This window comes from Magnolia sinica, chromosome 18, assembly GCF_029962835.1.
Source record: "Magnolia sinica isolate HGM2019 chromosome 18, MsV1, whole genome shotgun sequence".
Lineage (NCBI taxonomy): Eukaryota > Viridiplantae > Streptophyta > Magnoliopsida > Magnoliales > Magnoliaceae > Magnolia > Magnolia sinica.
The window spans coordinates 62,763,381-62,780,305 of NC_080590.1; the positions used below are offsets into that span (position 1 = coordinate 62,763,381).

Genomic DNA, 16,925 nt, shown 5'->3' on the forward strand with positions numbered 1-16,925 from the left:
GTGATAAGGGTGTGGTGTTATTGGTTCTGTTTATTTCCCTATGCGCCCGAAATTGCCATGGACCAGAACATTCCTTTTTGTTATGTGACGAGCGTGCAAATGATATTGCTGGAGTTAGGAAAAGCTGGGATGAGTGTATAAGGAACAACCTAACCTAAACTCTATAAACCGTATAATTTATAGGTTTGTATTTTGGGTTTTCTTCTTTTGGACTATTACATGTTTGCTGTGATGGTGAGTATATGGTGAATGTTACTTTGAGTCCTTCGGTTACAATTTGGAGATAGGGAAACGAAGGACTCTAAGAATGTATGCTGATTCAATAGCATACATTCTTAGAGTCCTTCTTTTGGACTATTACATGTTTGCTGTGATGGTGAGTATATGGTGAATGTTACTTTGAGTCCTTCGGTTACAATTTGGAGATAGGGAAACGAAGGACTCTAAGAATGTATGCTGATTCAATAGCCTTATAGGTTGGTATGTGCTTCTTCTTTTTTTTCTTTTTTTTTTTTGTGGGGGGGGGGGAGAGGGGGGGTGTATCTTGGTGGACTTATGTAGTCCAGTGGCTTTTTGTTGGACTAATGCAATGTATGTATTCCACTGTAGTGATTACAATACCATCCAAAGAAATCATTAACTGTATTTGTGATATTACTATTGTTGATATTTTCTCATTTCATGACAACCCATTTAATATTGACTTATCTATTCATGAAATATCTTTGCGATATGATACTGTAACTTGCATATTGGTTCCTCATTTATATACGACAGTTTGAGGTATGTATATTGCATTTGATTTCTTATGATCAATCTGATTTCTTTCGATTCATTTTGTACATGTTATGTGAAAGGTTGCCGTTCAGATGAGTACATATTTGTTGATTGCAGACAGCGAAGAAAGTGTATGTAGTTTTCAACGGCCGGAATCCTGGGATTTTAGGGTTGGGAGGAATGTCAAACACCAGTCGAGGAATTTAGTTGTGCACATTACTGTGGGAACAGCTCGGCGGGAGAAGCTTTCATTGCTTGGGCAGCCTTTTCTGGGATCGCAGACGCAACAAACGTCCTTGTTGGAGAGTTTCCTGATGATGTAACCAGTGTTGGAAGTGGTCATGGTGGTGGTTTGGATGACAAACGTCCATCCGATTAGCCTCGGCCTAGCTGTGGTACGTGTTGTTGCTTCCCTTCCTCGTCTGGTACCCGCGAATGGGGATTAGGAAGTGAGTTGGTGCAGGATGGCACGGCCACCTTAGTTGGTGTCATATTTTCTGTGCTGGTACTAATCTTCATCACTCATTTGCTCTCTGGACACTGATGCAAAAGTTTGATATGCATCTTCTCTTTTTTGTATTGGATTGTGGTTGTTGATACTATACCGATGGGTACGTAGATATGGACTGTTTTTTTTAGGTAGGTTATGATAGTATGGTATGTGGATACAATATAACTATTAGCTCTATGGACTGCATGGTATAATGATGCATTAGCTTAGGTATATGTGTGTGTGTGAGCGAGCGCGTGCATGTGCGTGTGTGTGTTGAAGCTTTAATTTGTGTGGTCTGTATGGATGTTTATATGGTGGGTATGATATGTGGAAAGATTGCCCTTCGTCAACTTCGACTTTGGTTTGGATCAGCTTTTGTTTTAAGAACATCCCCTACAATGAGGTGAGACAAAGATGGACGGTTCATTGTGTAGGATGCATCATGGGGTTAAAGGCATTGATGTGTTTGTCTTAAATCTGCACCATCAAACTGATTTGGAAGCTCAATTCGAGCCATGGTCTGAAAAATGAAGCGTGCCCGAATCTTAATTGGTACTAAGCATCTGCAGGAAACAGTCATGATTAAATCCTGACCATTGAAAGCTTAATTGAATCGGTTCCGGATTGTTGTAGTGAGTACAAACTTGAAGTGCAGGTCGACAATTCGTATATGGAGTGACCAAACCGATATCATCTTCATCGGCAGCTTCTGTGACCCAGACACAAGTTTTTGCTGCTCAGATTCTACCATTTCCTGTAGTATGTGGTCCATCTGAGATTTGGATCACCACCATTAATTGGATTGGGCCATATAATGAGTTATCAATACAGATGGATAGGATGGATGTAGTCACACAGATGAAAGTGGGCCCTACCTAGTATCGGGTCAGACACCCCTTTCGGATCAGTGGGGATACAGATACTCCATGCCTATGTACAACAGTCCAAAATTACCTCTGTTTATTGCAAACAAACATACCATCTGATGCAAAAGCCTCCAAAATAGGTTGGAACACCATACTTCTGACTACATTGGTTGAAGTGACAGTTACCATCTTTACCTTCTATAACCAAGCGAGGTGGCTGGGTCATTGATGGTTTTATACCGTTTACATTTGAGTTACCAAACAGACGTAAAAGAAGTCAGAGCTCTCTGACACACTGCCAATACAGGGAATAAATAATCATTACTTCTTTACTATGAATTACCTAGATAATTGGTAAATCAAACTGGCCCTAAAAATAAAAAATAAAACCAATCCATCACGCTCCACCCGGGTATCAAAGTTCTTCATATTGCTGCATACACTAGTTTAAATTACAAATACCTATGTACTATAAAGTATACACCAAGGAAACCGGCAGGGCCGGGCTATTCATCATTGGCCCTAGGCCAGCCCAGTCTGAATAACAGGCCTAGATTCCAAGCCCTAGCCCAGCCCTTGGGCCAGGTTTAGTGGTTCAAGCCCCAACCCTTCAGGGCCAGGTCACCCGGGCTGGGCCAAGCAGCCCAGCCCATTGCCACCTATGACTAGACGCTTAATTTTGAACGTCTTGCCAATGAGAATTCAAAGTAGAGTAATTAGGGACTACGTCATTAGATTGGCCTACTTGGGTCCTAGGAGAGGCTCATTATCAAAAGTGGAGACACTTTCTCTTAAAGAAGTTTTCAGAATCCTCTTTTAGAATTTCCTGGGCCCTTTATCATTGAGGGAGGTCATTACCTAGGCTACTGAACAAGATTCCATTCCTTGGAAATTACCATCTATCTTTTCTCAAAATCCATGAGATAGACTCAAGGCTGAACATCTCTTTCCAGGATGAATGGATCAATCGATACTTGCTGGAAACTTGATTCATGATTTCTTTAAATAGTAACATTTGCAATAAACCTACACATTGACTGTATGGAAGTGTCCATACTTCATAGTATTCCATATTTAATTGATGACTATAGAAGGGAAATGGAGTAATCAATATCACTTTTAAGATAAAAAATTGTGACTTTTCATATTTTCTGTTGACTTCAAAAAAATAATTGAATCTCATGATGTATATAATTAAATCCAGTTTGAATCTTGATTGATCATAATATGATACTGATTTTGACAACATTGGATATGACCACCATTTTAGTGGTGAATGAGGGTTGAAATAGATATCAGATTAAAAAGAAGAATGAAAAAAATAAAAATAAATAAAAAAATCCTTCCCTCAAGCGCTCAAGGCCAATATTTCTCTCTTTTTTAAACCATGACCTCTGTGATAGAGGAATGCAAACTCTAACCAGCCCCACAAGCCGTAAGATTGATATATCATTGTTGAAGTATGTGCTTATGCTTGTGAAATGTGTATTATAATGGAATCTTTGAAGAGCACAAAGTTAAATGATCAGCAAAAGCATGGGTTTCTCAACACATTATATCAAGATAGATGAAGGATAATGGTAGATGACGCTGATGATCACGGATAACGGTAGAATCGTGGCTATCTCCAACAATGGAATCTTATGATTTTCTATTGTTTTAACAAAGTGCCATTGGACCAGAAATTTTGTTTTGTTTGCCCAAATATTGGAGACAAGACTTCAACAATAGAATGGTGAAATATTAACAATACACGCATAAGGTATTTTATGATTTAGAATTTTCTTCATTCAAATTAAGTACCTACAGGGGCCTTTGTATTGCAATTTAAATTCCTAAAAACTTGCCTACGTTATAACTGAAATGTACTGTGATCCACACAAACCAAAAAGCATAAAAGAAACATGATCTGGATACAAACTTACGTAAAGAAGAACATGGCAGAGTCTGATTGAGGCGTTGCTTGCCAGAAGAATATAAATAATGTGGGCAAAAAGATGTTGGGCTGCCTGACAGAGTCCCACAACTGAATGATACTCTGTTTGGAGGTTTCAGCAAAGCCTTGATTGGTTAGAGAAAGATTATGTCCTCTAGTGGCATGTTGTTCATTAACAAGAGCAGCAACCGCAGATGTTATCAGGGGAAGAAATGAAGTAAGACCAAAAACAAACCTGCAATTTACAGAGAAGTCCAATGAATAATCGGTTAAAATAGCATTAGATTATAAACAGTATTTTATCAAACTCAGCCCATGTAACATGCCTTACACCATAGGTATCCACCAGTGAACCACTGAAGTAAGCGCTTACAATCCCCCCAAAAGCCGAAGATCCCCAACATAATGATTGAAGAGATCCAGAAGTACTTTGTGACTCACCACGAGCCCTTTCGACAACCATGGAATCTACAACCTGAATCATATGCTTCAGTATTCTGAATGAAGCATGTCAAGTATACCACGGAATTAAAAAAGAGTGTTTTGACATATGCATTAGTAGTTTAATGCACATATCAACACTCGGTGAACAATAGTTGTATATTCCTGCAAGTATTAATAAATGAAATATTTCCTGGTTAAAGGATGGTAAGAATTATTGGATCACTAACTCCCATTATGTGTGAACAGTTTGGTTAAAAATATTAATCATCGTCCTCTCTCTGTCTATTGAACTGTACATGAAACTCCAATGATCAAATGCTAAAGCAATATTCAGGACATGCCTTAATTTAATTATTGAGGTCATGATCAAGCATATAAAAATCAGATCCATGATCTGCTTCTGACTCAGACTGTAGTCAATTGTACAAAGGTGCTTGCAAGCATGCCAGCACTCGAGCAGAGTAGATGCACAGAAGGAACTCTAGCCATTTGCCTCCACCACACCTAACCAACCATCTATTTGAGAACAACTATTGCTCATTGTTTGTACTAAAATGCCAAATACTGGTAAATGATTGCTTTTAAAACTATGAAGTAATAGCTGATACTTACAACATCAGAGAACGCAACTGAAAGAGAACCAAGAAGAATACAGAAAGCAGCACTATACTTGCTGTCAACTAAGGTGGCCATCATACTCCATGAAAGTGCTCCAAGAAGCCCTGAAAGAACCAGGTACGACCTTCTCCGATAACCAAAAAGTGGGAACGAATCACTGCATGGCAAACACGAGTTAGACAGGAAGATATGAAAAATAATATTCTTCAAAATGAATGTGAAATACCTAAAACCAGACCTGATGAACCCATAAAGAGGCTTGATAAGCCATGGTAAAGCAGACACACCAGATATCACTGCTGTCTGAGTCACCAGATATAATCTGTCAGTCACCATAACATGTCTCCTTGGAAACTGATCAGATTGTAAAATTAAATAAACTTCCTTTCCCTAGCTATAACTATTTCATGAGCTATGTCATAGATATCTGATTGTATGTTTTTTTTGATTGAAAGAGACAATGTAAAAGAATGCAATTGCAAGCATACTACCACCATAGTTACATAGCAAAATAGGATGACTAAATGTAAAGCAGGATAAGCAATCATAGGAACTCAAACTAGAGTCCAGTTGTGCATGTAGGGCCCGTTTGGTAGCAGCAAAAGTTCAACCCTAAATAACCTGTTTAGTCAGGCCTGTCCTAGGGGTCTGTTTGGTAAAACTTATTTTTACCACTTATCACTGAAATGGGCTATTTTCAGTGATTTTCCTTGATTTAGAGTGTTTGGTAAATCCAACAAATTAAGCACTTAATTCGGATTTTCACTGAAAAAATAGGGTTTTTTTTTTTTCCCGTCCTTTGACTTAACACGGAATGCAGTAAGTGATTTTGGGTTAATTTTTTTTCTTCTAAATCACAACTTTGCCCTTTTTCTAACTTCCCGTGCAAGCTTTCAAAGGGTAATTGAGTAGGGTAGAACCGTGCTGACGTGGCAAAGTTCTTTGGCCCCCCATCATGATGCATATGTTATATCCAAACCATCCATCCATTTTGCCAAATCACTTTAGGGCATGAGCCAAAAAATGAGGCAGACCCAAAGCTCGATTGGACCACACCACAGAAATCTACTGGGATAATGGCGCCCACCTTTGAAACCTTCCTAGGGCCCATCTTGATGTTTATTTGCCAAAAAATCTGCTCATAAGGTCAAACAGACCTGGATGAAGGGAAAACACAAACATCAGCTTGATACAAAACTTATGTGGCCCCCAAAGAAGTTTTCAATGGTAGGTGTTATATCCCCATTGTTTTCTGTGGTGTGGTCCACTTAGAGCTTTGGATCTGCCTTATTTTTGGTTCATGCCCTAAAATGAACTCACAAAATGGATGGACGGTGTGGATATAACACACACATCATGGTGGGGCCCACAGAACTTTGCCATGTCAACACGGTAACTACCCAGGTGTTGTGTTCTATGGCACACAATTCGAGTAAAATAGAGCAAATGAGTTGTTACCAAGTAACACGTTAGTGAGTGTTTCCCTGACCTCAGGGCCCACCTCAATGGTATGTGTTGTATATCCAAGTCGTCCATCAGTTTTTCCATATCATTCTAGGCCATGGTCCCAAAAAAATGAAGCAGATCCAAATCTCAGGTGGAACATACCATAGGAAATAGTGGTTTTTTCTTTTTTTTTTTAATTTTTTATTTTATTTTATTGTGGTGTGGTCCACTAGACCCTTAGATCTGCCTCATTTTTGGGCTCATGACCTAAATGATATGACAAAATGGATGGATGGTGTGGATATAACGCATACATCATGCTAGGGCCCAAGGAACTTTCCCACATCAACACAGACCGACCTAGGTAGAGCTGGACACAAACCAAGCTAGCTCGAAAGCTCGGCTCGGATTGGTTTGAAAAAGCTCAGCTTGGATTGGTTCGAATAGAAGTTCAAACCAAACCAAGCCTCGGAGTCAAGCTCGTTTGAAAAAACAAACCAAGCTTAAACCAGGGCAATAATGGCTCGGCTCGACTTGATTTAGTTGGGTTTGATTCGGCTCGTAGATTGTGTGCACACTGTTTCTTGTGGTGTGATCCACTTGAGCTTTGGATATGATTCAATTTTGGGATAATGCCCTAAAATGATATGTAAAAATGGATGGATGACGTGGATAATACATATACATGACGGGCCCACAAAGTTTACTCAGTATGCTAAAGTGGGAATCGAATTGGCTGGTGACCTCAACAGCCGCTGCATAGTTGGTGTTAAAGCTTTGTGGGCCCCACCATTGTATGTATTTTATCTAGCCATCCATCAAAATTTCTAGCTCATTTTACAGTATGGGACAAAAAAATAAGGAAGATCCAAACCTCTGGTAGACCACAACACAGGATCTAACTTGTTGGGGGATAGAAGTTTCGAATCAATATTGTTTTCTTGTGGTGGGGCCCACCTCAATGTATGTGATGCATATCCACACCACCCATCCATTTTTCCAACTCATTTTATGGCATATGCTAAAAAATTAAGTAGATCCAAATATCAGGTGGGCCATACCACATGAAACATTGATCATTGAACGACCGCCATTGAAATCATCAGTGTCAATATCAACTTGATCCAAAACTTTTCTGGCCCCACAAAGTATTTCATGGTCAATAACCTTTATCCACGTCTATGTGACATTATCAACAGTTTGGATGGTGAATAAACATTACAGTAGACCCTTGGAAAGTTGTAATGGTGGTCATTCAATGATCTCCATTTCTTGACCCCTGTTCGAACTTGGCTCAAGTCGGCTCGACTCGGCTTAAATATTTGGACCAAACCAACCAAACGAAGCTCAAATAGTAGGGAGAGGCTCGAAGCTCGGCTTGTGTAAAGCTCAAACAGGGGGTGTCACATAAACAAGCTAAACCAAACTTGGGTCAAACTCGATTCGGCTCAACTCGTGTATAGCTCTAGACCTAGGTGTTGGTTCTACATTGCGCAATCCAGGAGCGGTTTAGATGTTACCAGGTAACAAATTAGTGGGTGTTTCCCTAACTGTATGGCCCACCTCAATGTATGTGTTGTATATCCAAGCAATCCATCAATTTTTCCAGATCATTCTAGGGCATGGTCCCAAAAATGAAGTAGATCCAAATCTCAAGTGGACCACACCACAGGAAAATAGTAGTGATTGAACACCTACCATTAAAAACTTCTTGGGGACCCTAGGAAGTTTTTAATGGTAGGCGTTCAATCACCACTCTTTTCCTGTAGTGTGGTCCACATAAGATTTGGATTTGCCTCATTTTTGGGCTCATGCCCTAAAATAAGTTGGCAAATGGTAGGAAGACATGGATTTAAAATAGACATCAAGGTGGGCCAACTCATTTTTTTGGGATGGCCCGGGACTCATATGCAATCATGAGGCGGATTGCATCCTAGAGATGGCATACACGTAGTTTATGTATATGATAGTGCTCAGTGGGCCCCACCATGATGTATGTGTTTTATCCATGCCGTTCATCCGTTTTGCCAGCTTATTTTAGGGCATGAGACTAAAAAAGAGGCCGATCTAAATCTCAATTCGACCACACCACAAGAAATAGTGGTAATTGAACACCCACCATTAAAAACTTCTTAAGGACACAAAAGTTTTTGGATCGAGCTGATGTTTGTGTTTTCCCTTCATCCATTTCCGTGTGACCTACTCAACAGGTTGGATGGAAAATAATTGTTAGATGGGCCCCAAGAAGTTTTTAATGGTGGGCGTTCAATCACCACTTTTCCAGTGTTGTGGTCCACCTGAGATTCGGATCGACCTCATTTTTGGGCTCATGCCCTAAATTAAGTTGGCAAAATGGTGGGATGGTGTGGATTTCACATATACAAGGTGGGCTACCTCATTTTTAGATGGGTTTTCCTATGTGTCTTGGCTTTGACCCATTTGGCATTAATTCTCAACAAATATGATGCTCCACCTGAGTATGGGTCATTTCTCGACAAGTGAAGTTATATGATGCTCCATCCAAATATGGGTCATATCTTGAATTTTTTCGTATGCGTGGGCCCATTGGTTTCATGATCAATAATATTGTCAACATGGGGCCCACTATGGATGGACCATGAAAATAATAATAATAATAATAAATATTAGATGATCCTAACCTTCATATCGGCCTTTATCAGTTACATATGAGATGTTGTGTTTCTCTTATTAGCTATCCAATTCAAGGACATCAATCGAAAGGTTATGATTATTCTATCAAGAATAATATAGTACATGGTCCATTTAATCAAAGGATTATGTTTGAGAGATGTGTGTGAATTGGGCATAGGTGTGCCAAATTTGGTGGCATGGGAATAACACGTTTTGTCTCATACTCTACATAAGATAGAAATTGAGACAATAAGGGCAAGTATGAAAAATTGCCAATTTTCAGACATTTATAGTTTGTGTTTACCAAACAGATTTTTGTGAAAAAAGTGCTTAATGTCATATATCGGGACTTTTTTTCAGACAAATTACCAAACAGATTTTTCAGGACTTAATAAGTACTAAAATTCAGCACTTTTAAGTTTTCAGCACTCAAATTAATTTTCAAACTTTATTTTTTAGCTTACCAAATAACACCCTCGTCTTATCTAGCTAGGCCGATTTTGTCCTAGTCAGGCCAAACTGTTGTTTGTTGGAACCTGTTTGACGTGGCAAGAACAAGCCTGTTTTGTTCTTTGTAGGCTTCTCCCCGCATATCTACCATACAAAAAATCATCTTAATAAAAACCTCAGTTGGCCCATACAATAGGAAACATTTATGTAAAATCACAAGTAAAACCCCCTAAATTGGGTGTTGTGGACCATTTGAGTTTTCAATCATCAAAATATTTGGTGTCCCTTGATCCTGTTGGAACTTGATTAACGAGTTGAATTCAATATTTAGACAAACTTAGGCCCCATGCACAATGTTTAGTGTGTCTCTATTCCCACTATTGCCTGCCATGTGACCCACCCATACTATGAATCGGGTGGATATTTGATGCGAGGGCCTAAAATCACAATTTAAATGTCATTGATGGATTAGATGTCACCACACACAGCATATGAAGGGAAGGAAAGAGAGAGAGAGAATGTAATCCGCGTTTTGTTAAGAACCTACTCTTTTTTCTTTTTTTTTTACACACGCACACACACCCCCACACACTCACGCTAGTGGAATTTCACCACCCATGGATACTCGGAACTCTTGACCAGGTGTTGGAACTCCTGAGAGTCTACCACCCAAGCAAGAGTAAGGATCCGCTAAGAACCTACTCGTAGAGACAAGAGGACCAGCTCATCATCATCATCTAAGCCTTGGCTAACTAATTGGGGTCGGCTTCATGAATTCTTTTTCGCCATTTCACTCACTGTTTGAGTTGTCGATATCGCTACAAGTTTCGCTGGCCAGAGATAAAGATATAATATCGTTATTGCCGATAACTAAAATGTGAGGAAAAAGGGAAAAACTTGGGGGAAATGGTGGAATTTTTCACTAAAACTTCGGGACATGCCTAAATACATATATTTACATATTTAAGAATAAAAAATTTACAAAAAAAATACATTACATAATAAGTTTTCATTTAATGGCCAAAAAGCATGCGCTGCCATAAGAAATCACTCCATGGTGGACCCTAGGAAGTTTTCAACGGTGGGCATTCAATCCCCCACTGTTTTTTGTGGTGGGGTCCACTTGAGCATTGAATTCGCATCATTTTTGGGCATGAACCCAAAAATGAGCTGGGAAAATGGATGGACAACATGGATAAAACACATACGTCATGTGGGCTTCACAAAGTGCAATGGATGACATGCAAGCACTTAGAAATTGCAAGTATGACCACAATTAGTCAAATTAAACTGTCCAGATTATGGTACCTAGTGTAGATGGATCATGGATCCAAAAATTACGGTTATTCCATCATCTAAGTAACAGATTCATAAACATTTATTGGATGGTCAAATGAGAAATATCCAAAGGTCCTATTTCCATAAACAAGCATCCATGGATAAGAGGCAACGATTGTTCTATCACTGGGATTGTGACTTGGTTGCAAAGGGCTCAACCTAGTCAATTTTATTTGAATTAATATATGCCATGTGTACAATTTATGAGTGGTTGTGTATCCCAAACCTTAAGAAGATTTAAATATCGGGTGGACCACAACACTAGAAACATGGATGAATGATCGTTAAAAACTTTTTATGGGCCACAAAAGTTTTGGATCAAGTTGATTTTCGTGTTATCCCTTCATCCAGGTCTGCTTGATATTATCAACAAGTTGGATGGCAAATAAACATTTCGAAAACCTTATAATGAGCCCTTTGGAATTTTTAATGGTGAGGCACTCAATCACCACTGTTTCTTATGGCGCGGTACACCTGAGATTTGGATCTGCTTAATTTTCTGGATCATGTCCTAAAATGGGCTGGAGAAACGAATATACAACACATCATCAAGATGGGCCCCATGGTAAGGCAACGGGTAACAGCTAATCCGCTCCCCTTTTTAACTCGGATCTCCCGGTTCCAGGCATGACTTCGGTGGATCCCCAGATCTACCAAGGTAGGTGGGATCCTTGACCATGGGGCCCACTGTGATCTATGTTCCTTATATCCACATTGTCTATCCATTTTGAAAACTCATTTTAAGGCATCATCACAAAAATGAAGCAAATCCAAATCTCAAATGGACCATAATACAAAAACGGTGGTAATTGATCATTAAAAGTTTCTCGTGTAGACAAAAATATCATCCTGATATAAAACTTTTGTCATCCCCAAGCTTTCAATAGCCACTGTTTTGTGTGGTATGGTCCACATAAGTTTCGGATCTGCCTTATTTTCAGATACCTGTCCTAATGTGGTCTTTAAAAATAGATGGACGGTGTGGATTTGTCACGAGCATCTCTGTGGGCTCCACACAACCCCGGGCACACGTATATCTCTATGTCTAGGGTCACTGGCAATCCACTCCTACCGACCATGCTCAAAATGGAGTGAGTAATGGTCGGTGCTCTGTGGGCCCCACCTCGTCAAGAGGGGTTTCTTTCGGAGAATTCGAAAACCCTAATTCGACCAAAATCTTGTAGAAATCCACCCAAAATCACAAATTAGTTGCTGAAATCCATGCCTTTTGCAAAATCCATCTTCAAATCGAAGAAAAAAGGGTAATTTTGAGGGTTTTTTTTTCTTACCTATTGAAGACTAGCGCTGTTGATCGATCCGCGATGCGCCAATGAGATTGTTCTTCTAATCAAACAATAGGTACTGAAAATCACTTGCAAATCTTTCAAAAAATACCGAAATGAATGCTTTTTTTTTTTAACGGTCCCCCCCCCCCCCCCCCCAATTTATCGAGAAATCGCAAAATATTGTTGACATTTCGCCGACATTTGGTAGAGAAATGAATTTCTGTGGTTTCAGTGTTGAAAGTGCAGCGACACCAATATTATCGTCAATAATATCGACATTCATCGACAATGGAAACACTGATTCCACTCTATCATGGGCTGCAACTTCAGTTAGACTATAGGGCATCAAGTCTTTACTCACTACTTCCACCCATGTCCTTTTAGGCCTTTCCCTTGCCCTTTTAGAGCCTTCAACTTGTACAAACTAACTCCTAAATGATGCAGTTTTTGGTCTCCATTGCACATGACCAAATCATCTAATAGACTACTTTCCCTCATCTTGTTACCTATTGGTGCTACTCTAGAATCTAGATTCCCTTGAATGCATTCATCTCTAATTCTAACCTCCTTATTTATCCACCTCAACATCCTCATCTCAGCTAGGCTTATCCTATGGACATGTCCCTTAACTGCCCAACATTCTATCCCATAAAGTATGGCTGGTCTCATAGCCATCCTACAAAAAACTTCCCTTTTTTAAGTGGTACATGATGATCACAGAAAACTCCAGAGGCACATCTCCATTTCTTCCACCCCACTCGAATTTTATGGGCAACAACCTTCTCAATCTCTCCACTCTCATGAATTATAGACCGAGATATCAGAAGTGGTCATTTTGGGAAACTTCTTGGTCAACAATCTTTACTAATTCCTAGTTCCCACTCCTATTGTTACCAAAATTGCACACCATACACTCTGTTTTAGACTACTATTTTTTAAAAATTTTTTTTAGAGAACTGAAATTTTGTCAGGAAAAAAAAAACTGCCGAAAAGCGAGAAAATAATACAAACCCAGCACTAGGACTCAAAAAGAGATAAAAAGCTTAATCGCCTTTGCTACATTTACACAATGAGCCCAACCCAAAACAAGATCCTCAACTTTTCCAATAATCCCTTCCCCCAAAGAACTCTCATTCCAAAAGGACAAACCATTCCACTCCCTCCATATAGACCAAAATAAAGCCTCCTTTAGATTCTAAAGCACCTCTCCATAAATCTAGTTGTGTTTACACCCTCCCTCGTCTTGTTAATCAAAATAATGTTAACAAAATAATGTTATCTGCAAACAACATACACCATGGGATCTCTTCCTACAAATGCCTCTAACTAGCCCATAACACAAGAACCAGTTAACTCCCAAAAAGTGATAGCTGTTCCCGATTTTCTGGGGATCCTAGCTAGGATATCTCTCAAAAAACACCAACTTCCTCCCTAACTACCATAAGTCTAGACAAGGCAGTCCGGGCTCCAACCTTTATTACTACCAGACGGCCCCGTAGTGTCTTCAAAGTCTCAAAATAGATGCATAAACTACTTCATCAGCAACTGATAAAATCATTGAACTATGGCATTCAAAATATAAGGTTAATAGTCAAAAAGGGCAAAAGTGTACTCAATGATGACTGGAAGCATAAAAGCATTTACATTTTTTTTAATGCCTTTAAAATCTAGACAATACCACCAAGAATAATGCCTTGCAGAAGTACAAAGTAATAATAGGCATTGAAAACGAAAAGAGAAATAAGATCTTATAATAACAACATGAATGCATATATGAGCAGCAGCTCAGAACAACTTATATGGAAGGATTTCTGATAATCATAGAATCTACTTAGGAGAGAGGTTACTAATTTATCCATGTTGTTTTACCATCATAACAACCATATTAACATTTGGAGTTAAAATGGAGGCGAACTGATTGAGATGGTTAAACCATGTGCTGAGGAAACCAGACTCCCCCACTAAGGGATCTTTGATTGGGTTGAAGGGTCTTAAAGGGGGATGAGAAGAGGACCTAAAAGGACTTTGGTAGAGGTCATGGGAAGGGATATGAAGGCTTTCTCACTTACTGAAGATGCCTGAGGAATTTTCAGTGAACCAAGATACAGAAGCTAGCCCAAATAGTTGGAACAACGCTATGACGATGATGATGGTAGGATTAACATCGAGACAAACTCGAGCCTGGAACCTCCCCTCTGATAAGATGCATCTTAATCTACTCAGTCATGGCAAGTACCTTCTTGTACATATTATCATCAGAGCACACATGTTTAAAAGATCTGAACATGACTTAGTGCTAACTATATTACAGTAATAAAAAATTTACATAACGCACCTCTGCTGGATCAAGATGAAGGTCATCTTTCAAGTAAAAGCTCACAGCAAGCCTAGAAAGGCCTAAAACACCTTGGACAAAATATACCATTGCAACTGCAATGTTATCTGGGGACAATTCCACCCCAAAACATTTTATATTGCTCAAGAAATTTCTGCTCTTCATGTGAGCATTTTTGCTGCGGGCTCCTTCAGTACCTCTAACTACCAATTCTCCTTTCCCTGACACTAGCTGGTTCCTTGATGCTGCAGCACCTGTATCAGCCATCAGAATTAAAAACAAAAGAAGTTGTCGCATGCTGGATCTGCTAATTGTAGATACCAAGTAAACATCATATCTTCCAAAATATGCTCAATAAAACGAGAGAGACAGAGAGAGTGAATGAAACTTGTTTCTTAAATTTCCACCTAAGGATAATCTCAAAATACATCACTGAAACTTTCAATCAATGAATAAGATAATGCAATTCCCAAAAGGTGGAGGAATATAAATTCCATAAAATATCCCTACCACTTAGTTTCCTGAATCAATGTTATTAAAATGAAATAACAACTTCATCAACTAGAGAGGACACCCGGTTGAAACTAATGAGGGAACATGAAGACACTGATGAAACTAACAGGGGAACATGATTAAGGAAAAAGGTGATTGCAGGTTCAAGGGTAATTAAGGCTAAATGATCGCAACTAATTGGGGTTGGCTAACGAATCCTGTCCCACCATTTCACTATCAAGGGCCAGAACTTCAGTTAGACCATAGGTCATCGAGTCTTGTATTACTACCTCCACCTGTATCCCTTTGCGCCTTCCCCTTGTCCTTTTAGAGGCTTCAACTTGTACCAGCTCACTCCGAAATGGCGCAGTTCTTCGTCTCTGTTGCACATGACCAAACCATCTAAGTCTACTTTCCCTAATCTTATTACCTGTTGCTGCTGCTACTAAGTTCCCTTGAATGTATTCATTTCTAATTATACACGTATGAAATTACACATTGAAGAATGAGACAAATTAATGTGTTAAATGCATATGTTGGTGACTGGATTTTGTGCACGTGGCACATGTGCAGAGAATCCAGGCTGATCACCTGCACCACATCTTAGATGGGCAGAGTGCAAAAGTCACACTGATTGGACAATCCTAGCAATTTGGTTGTAGGACTTTTGAGGAAGGTAAATAGATGGTTAAAAAAATAAATAAAAATCCACACACGCACATAGCTGAAGGGTTAGGGTTGTCCAAGCAATGTTAGATTTGGCCAATAGTGTGTCATGTAAAGTTCTGAAGAACCAATGGTTTTAACCATCGTACATATTCGCAACATGTACCAAGAGAGAGATTCACGAATAACTCAAGCAAAAGAAAGCAACAATATTAAAGGTTTCTCTTAAAAAATTACTGACATATTCTGAGAGCAATATCAACTGGAACTGTTGATGTTGGTGATCATTTAGATAGAATTAAAGATTGATCCAAGAACAATCCTTTTATAGACCTTATGGGCAACATAGAATCCTACAAGTCTCAAACATAGATTTCCTCAATACCAAAAACTAGTTATTGTGTAGCAACAGTTGTATCTACAGAGATTAAGCAAAAAATCCAAACATTCAACCCCAAAAAAATCAGCAGTTATAATCTTCCAAATACAACAGTTGTACTTTAAGAATTTCGACCCCCAAATCAACGGCAATCATCCATAAGCAATCAGCATGATTGTGTCATTCTCCTTCAATAAGCCTTGAGAGGCCCTTTTATAGGCTTTATGGGCCCCACCTTTTGTGGGAAGTGTAAAGGTGGGTGCTCAGCCTAAATTCCCCCCGGCATCGCATTGTGAAGTAGCGCAATCCTGTACAATTTATTAACACCTTCTCTGGTCTTCCTTGATTGTTAATATTTTGCGAGAAGGCAATGGATACAAGAAGATTTTAGTGTTTCCAGATTCTTATTCTGATTAAGTGCTCTACGAAGATAAATGCAGCGGGTAGAAGAATAAAGGTTATAATGGTCAGAAACTAAAATGCAGCACCTACGGGTTTCTGTGACCTTCCTGTGTTTAATGATTTGATGGTGAAATCCCTCAACCATGGTATCCCAAATCGGTTACGTATCGGCCGTAACGGCCGATACGTAACGGTAACGGTGGGACCCGTTACGCGATACGGGGTCGAAACGGCCGTTACAAAATTCTGTGACCGTAACGGCCGTTACGGACCTGTAACGGCTGTGACGGGCCCTAAAAAAAAACAAAAAACAAAAAACGAAAAACAAAAAAAAAAACTTACCTT

General features: G+C 39.3%; 1 protein-coding gene across 2 annotated transcripts in view; it reads right to left on the minus strand.

The window, feature by feature from the left end:
- The window catches only part of LOC131232224 (folate-biopterin transporter 1, chloroplastic), a 73,753-nt gene that overhangs the window by 39,266 nt on the left and 17,562 nt on the right, over positions 1-16,925 (minus strand). The window contains exons 2-6 of one of the 2 annotated variants that reach the window (XM_058228422.1): positions 14,642-14,886; positions 5,373-5,437; positions 5,129-5,291; positions 4,399-4,547; positions 4,062-4,307 (exon numbers count right to left, since the gene is read on the minus strand). In XM_058228422.1, the coding sequence (XP_058084405.1) occupies positions 4,062-4,307; positions 4,399-4,547; positions 5,129-5,291; positions 5,373-5,437; positions 14,642-14,886 (868 nt within the window). Of the gene's footprint in view, positions 1-4,061; positions 4,308-4,398; positions 4,548-5,128; positions 5,292-5,372; positions 5,438-14,641; positions 14,896-16,925 lie in introns of both variants that reach the window. The other variant, XM_058228421.1, reaches the window with a different exon arrangement.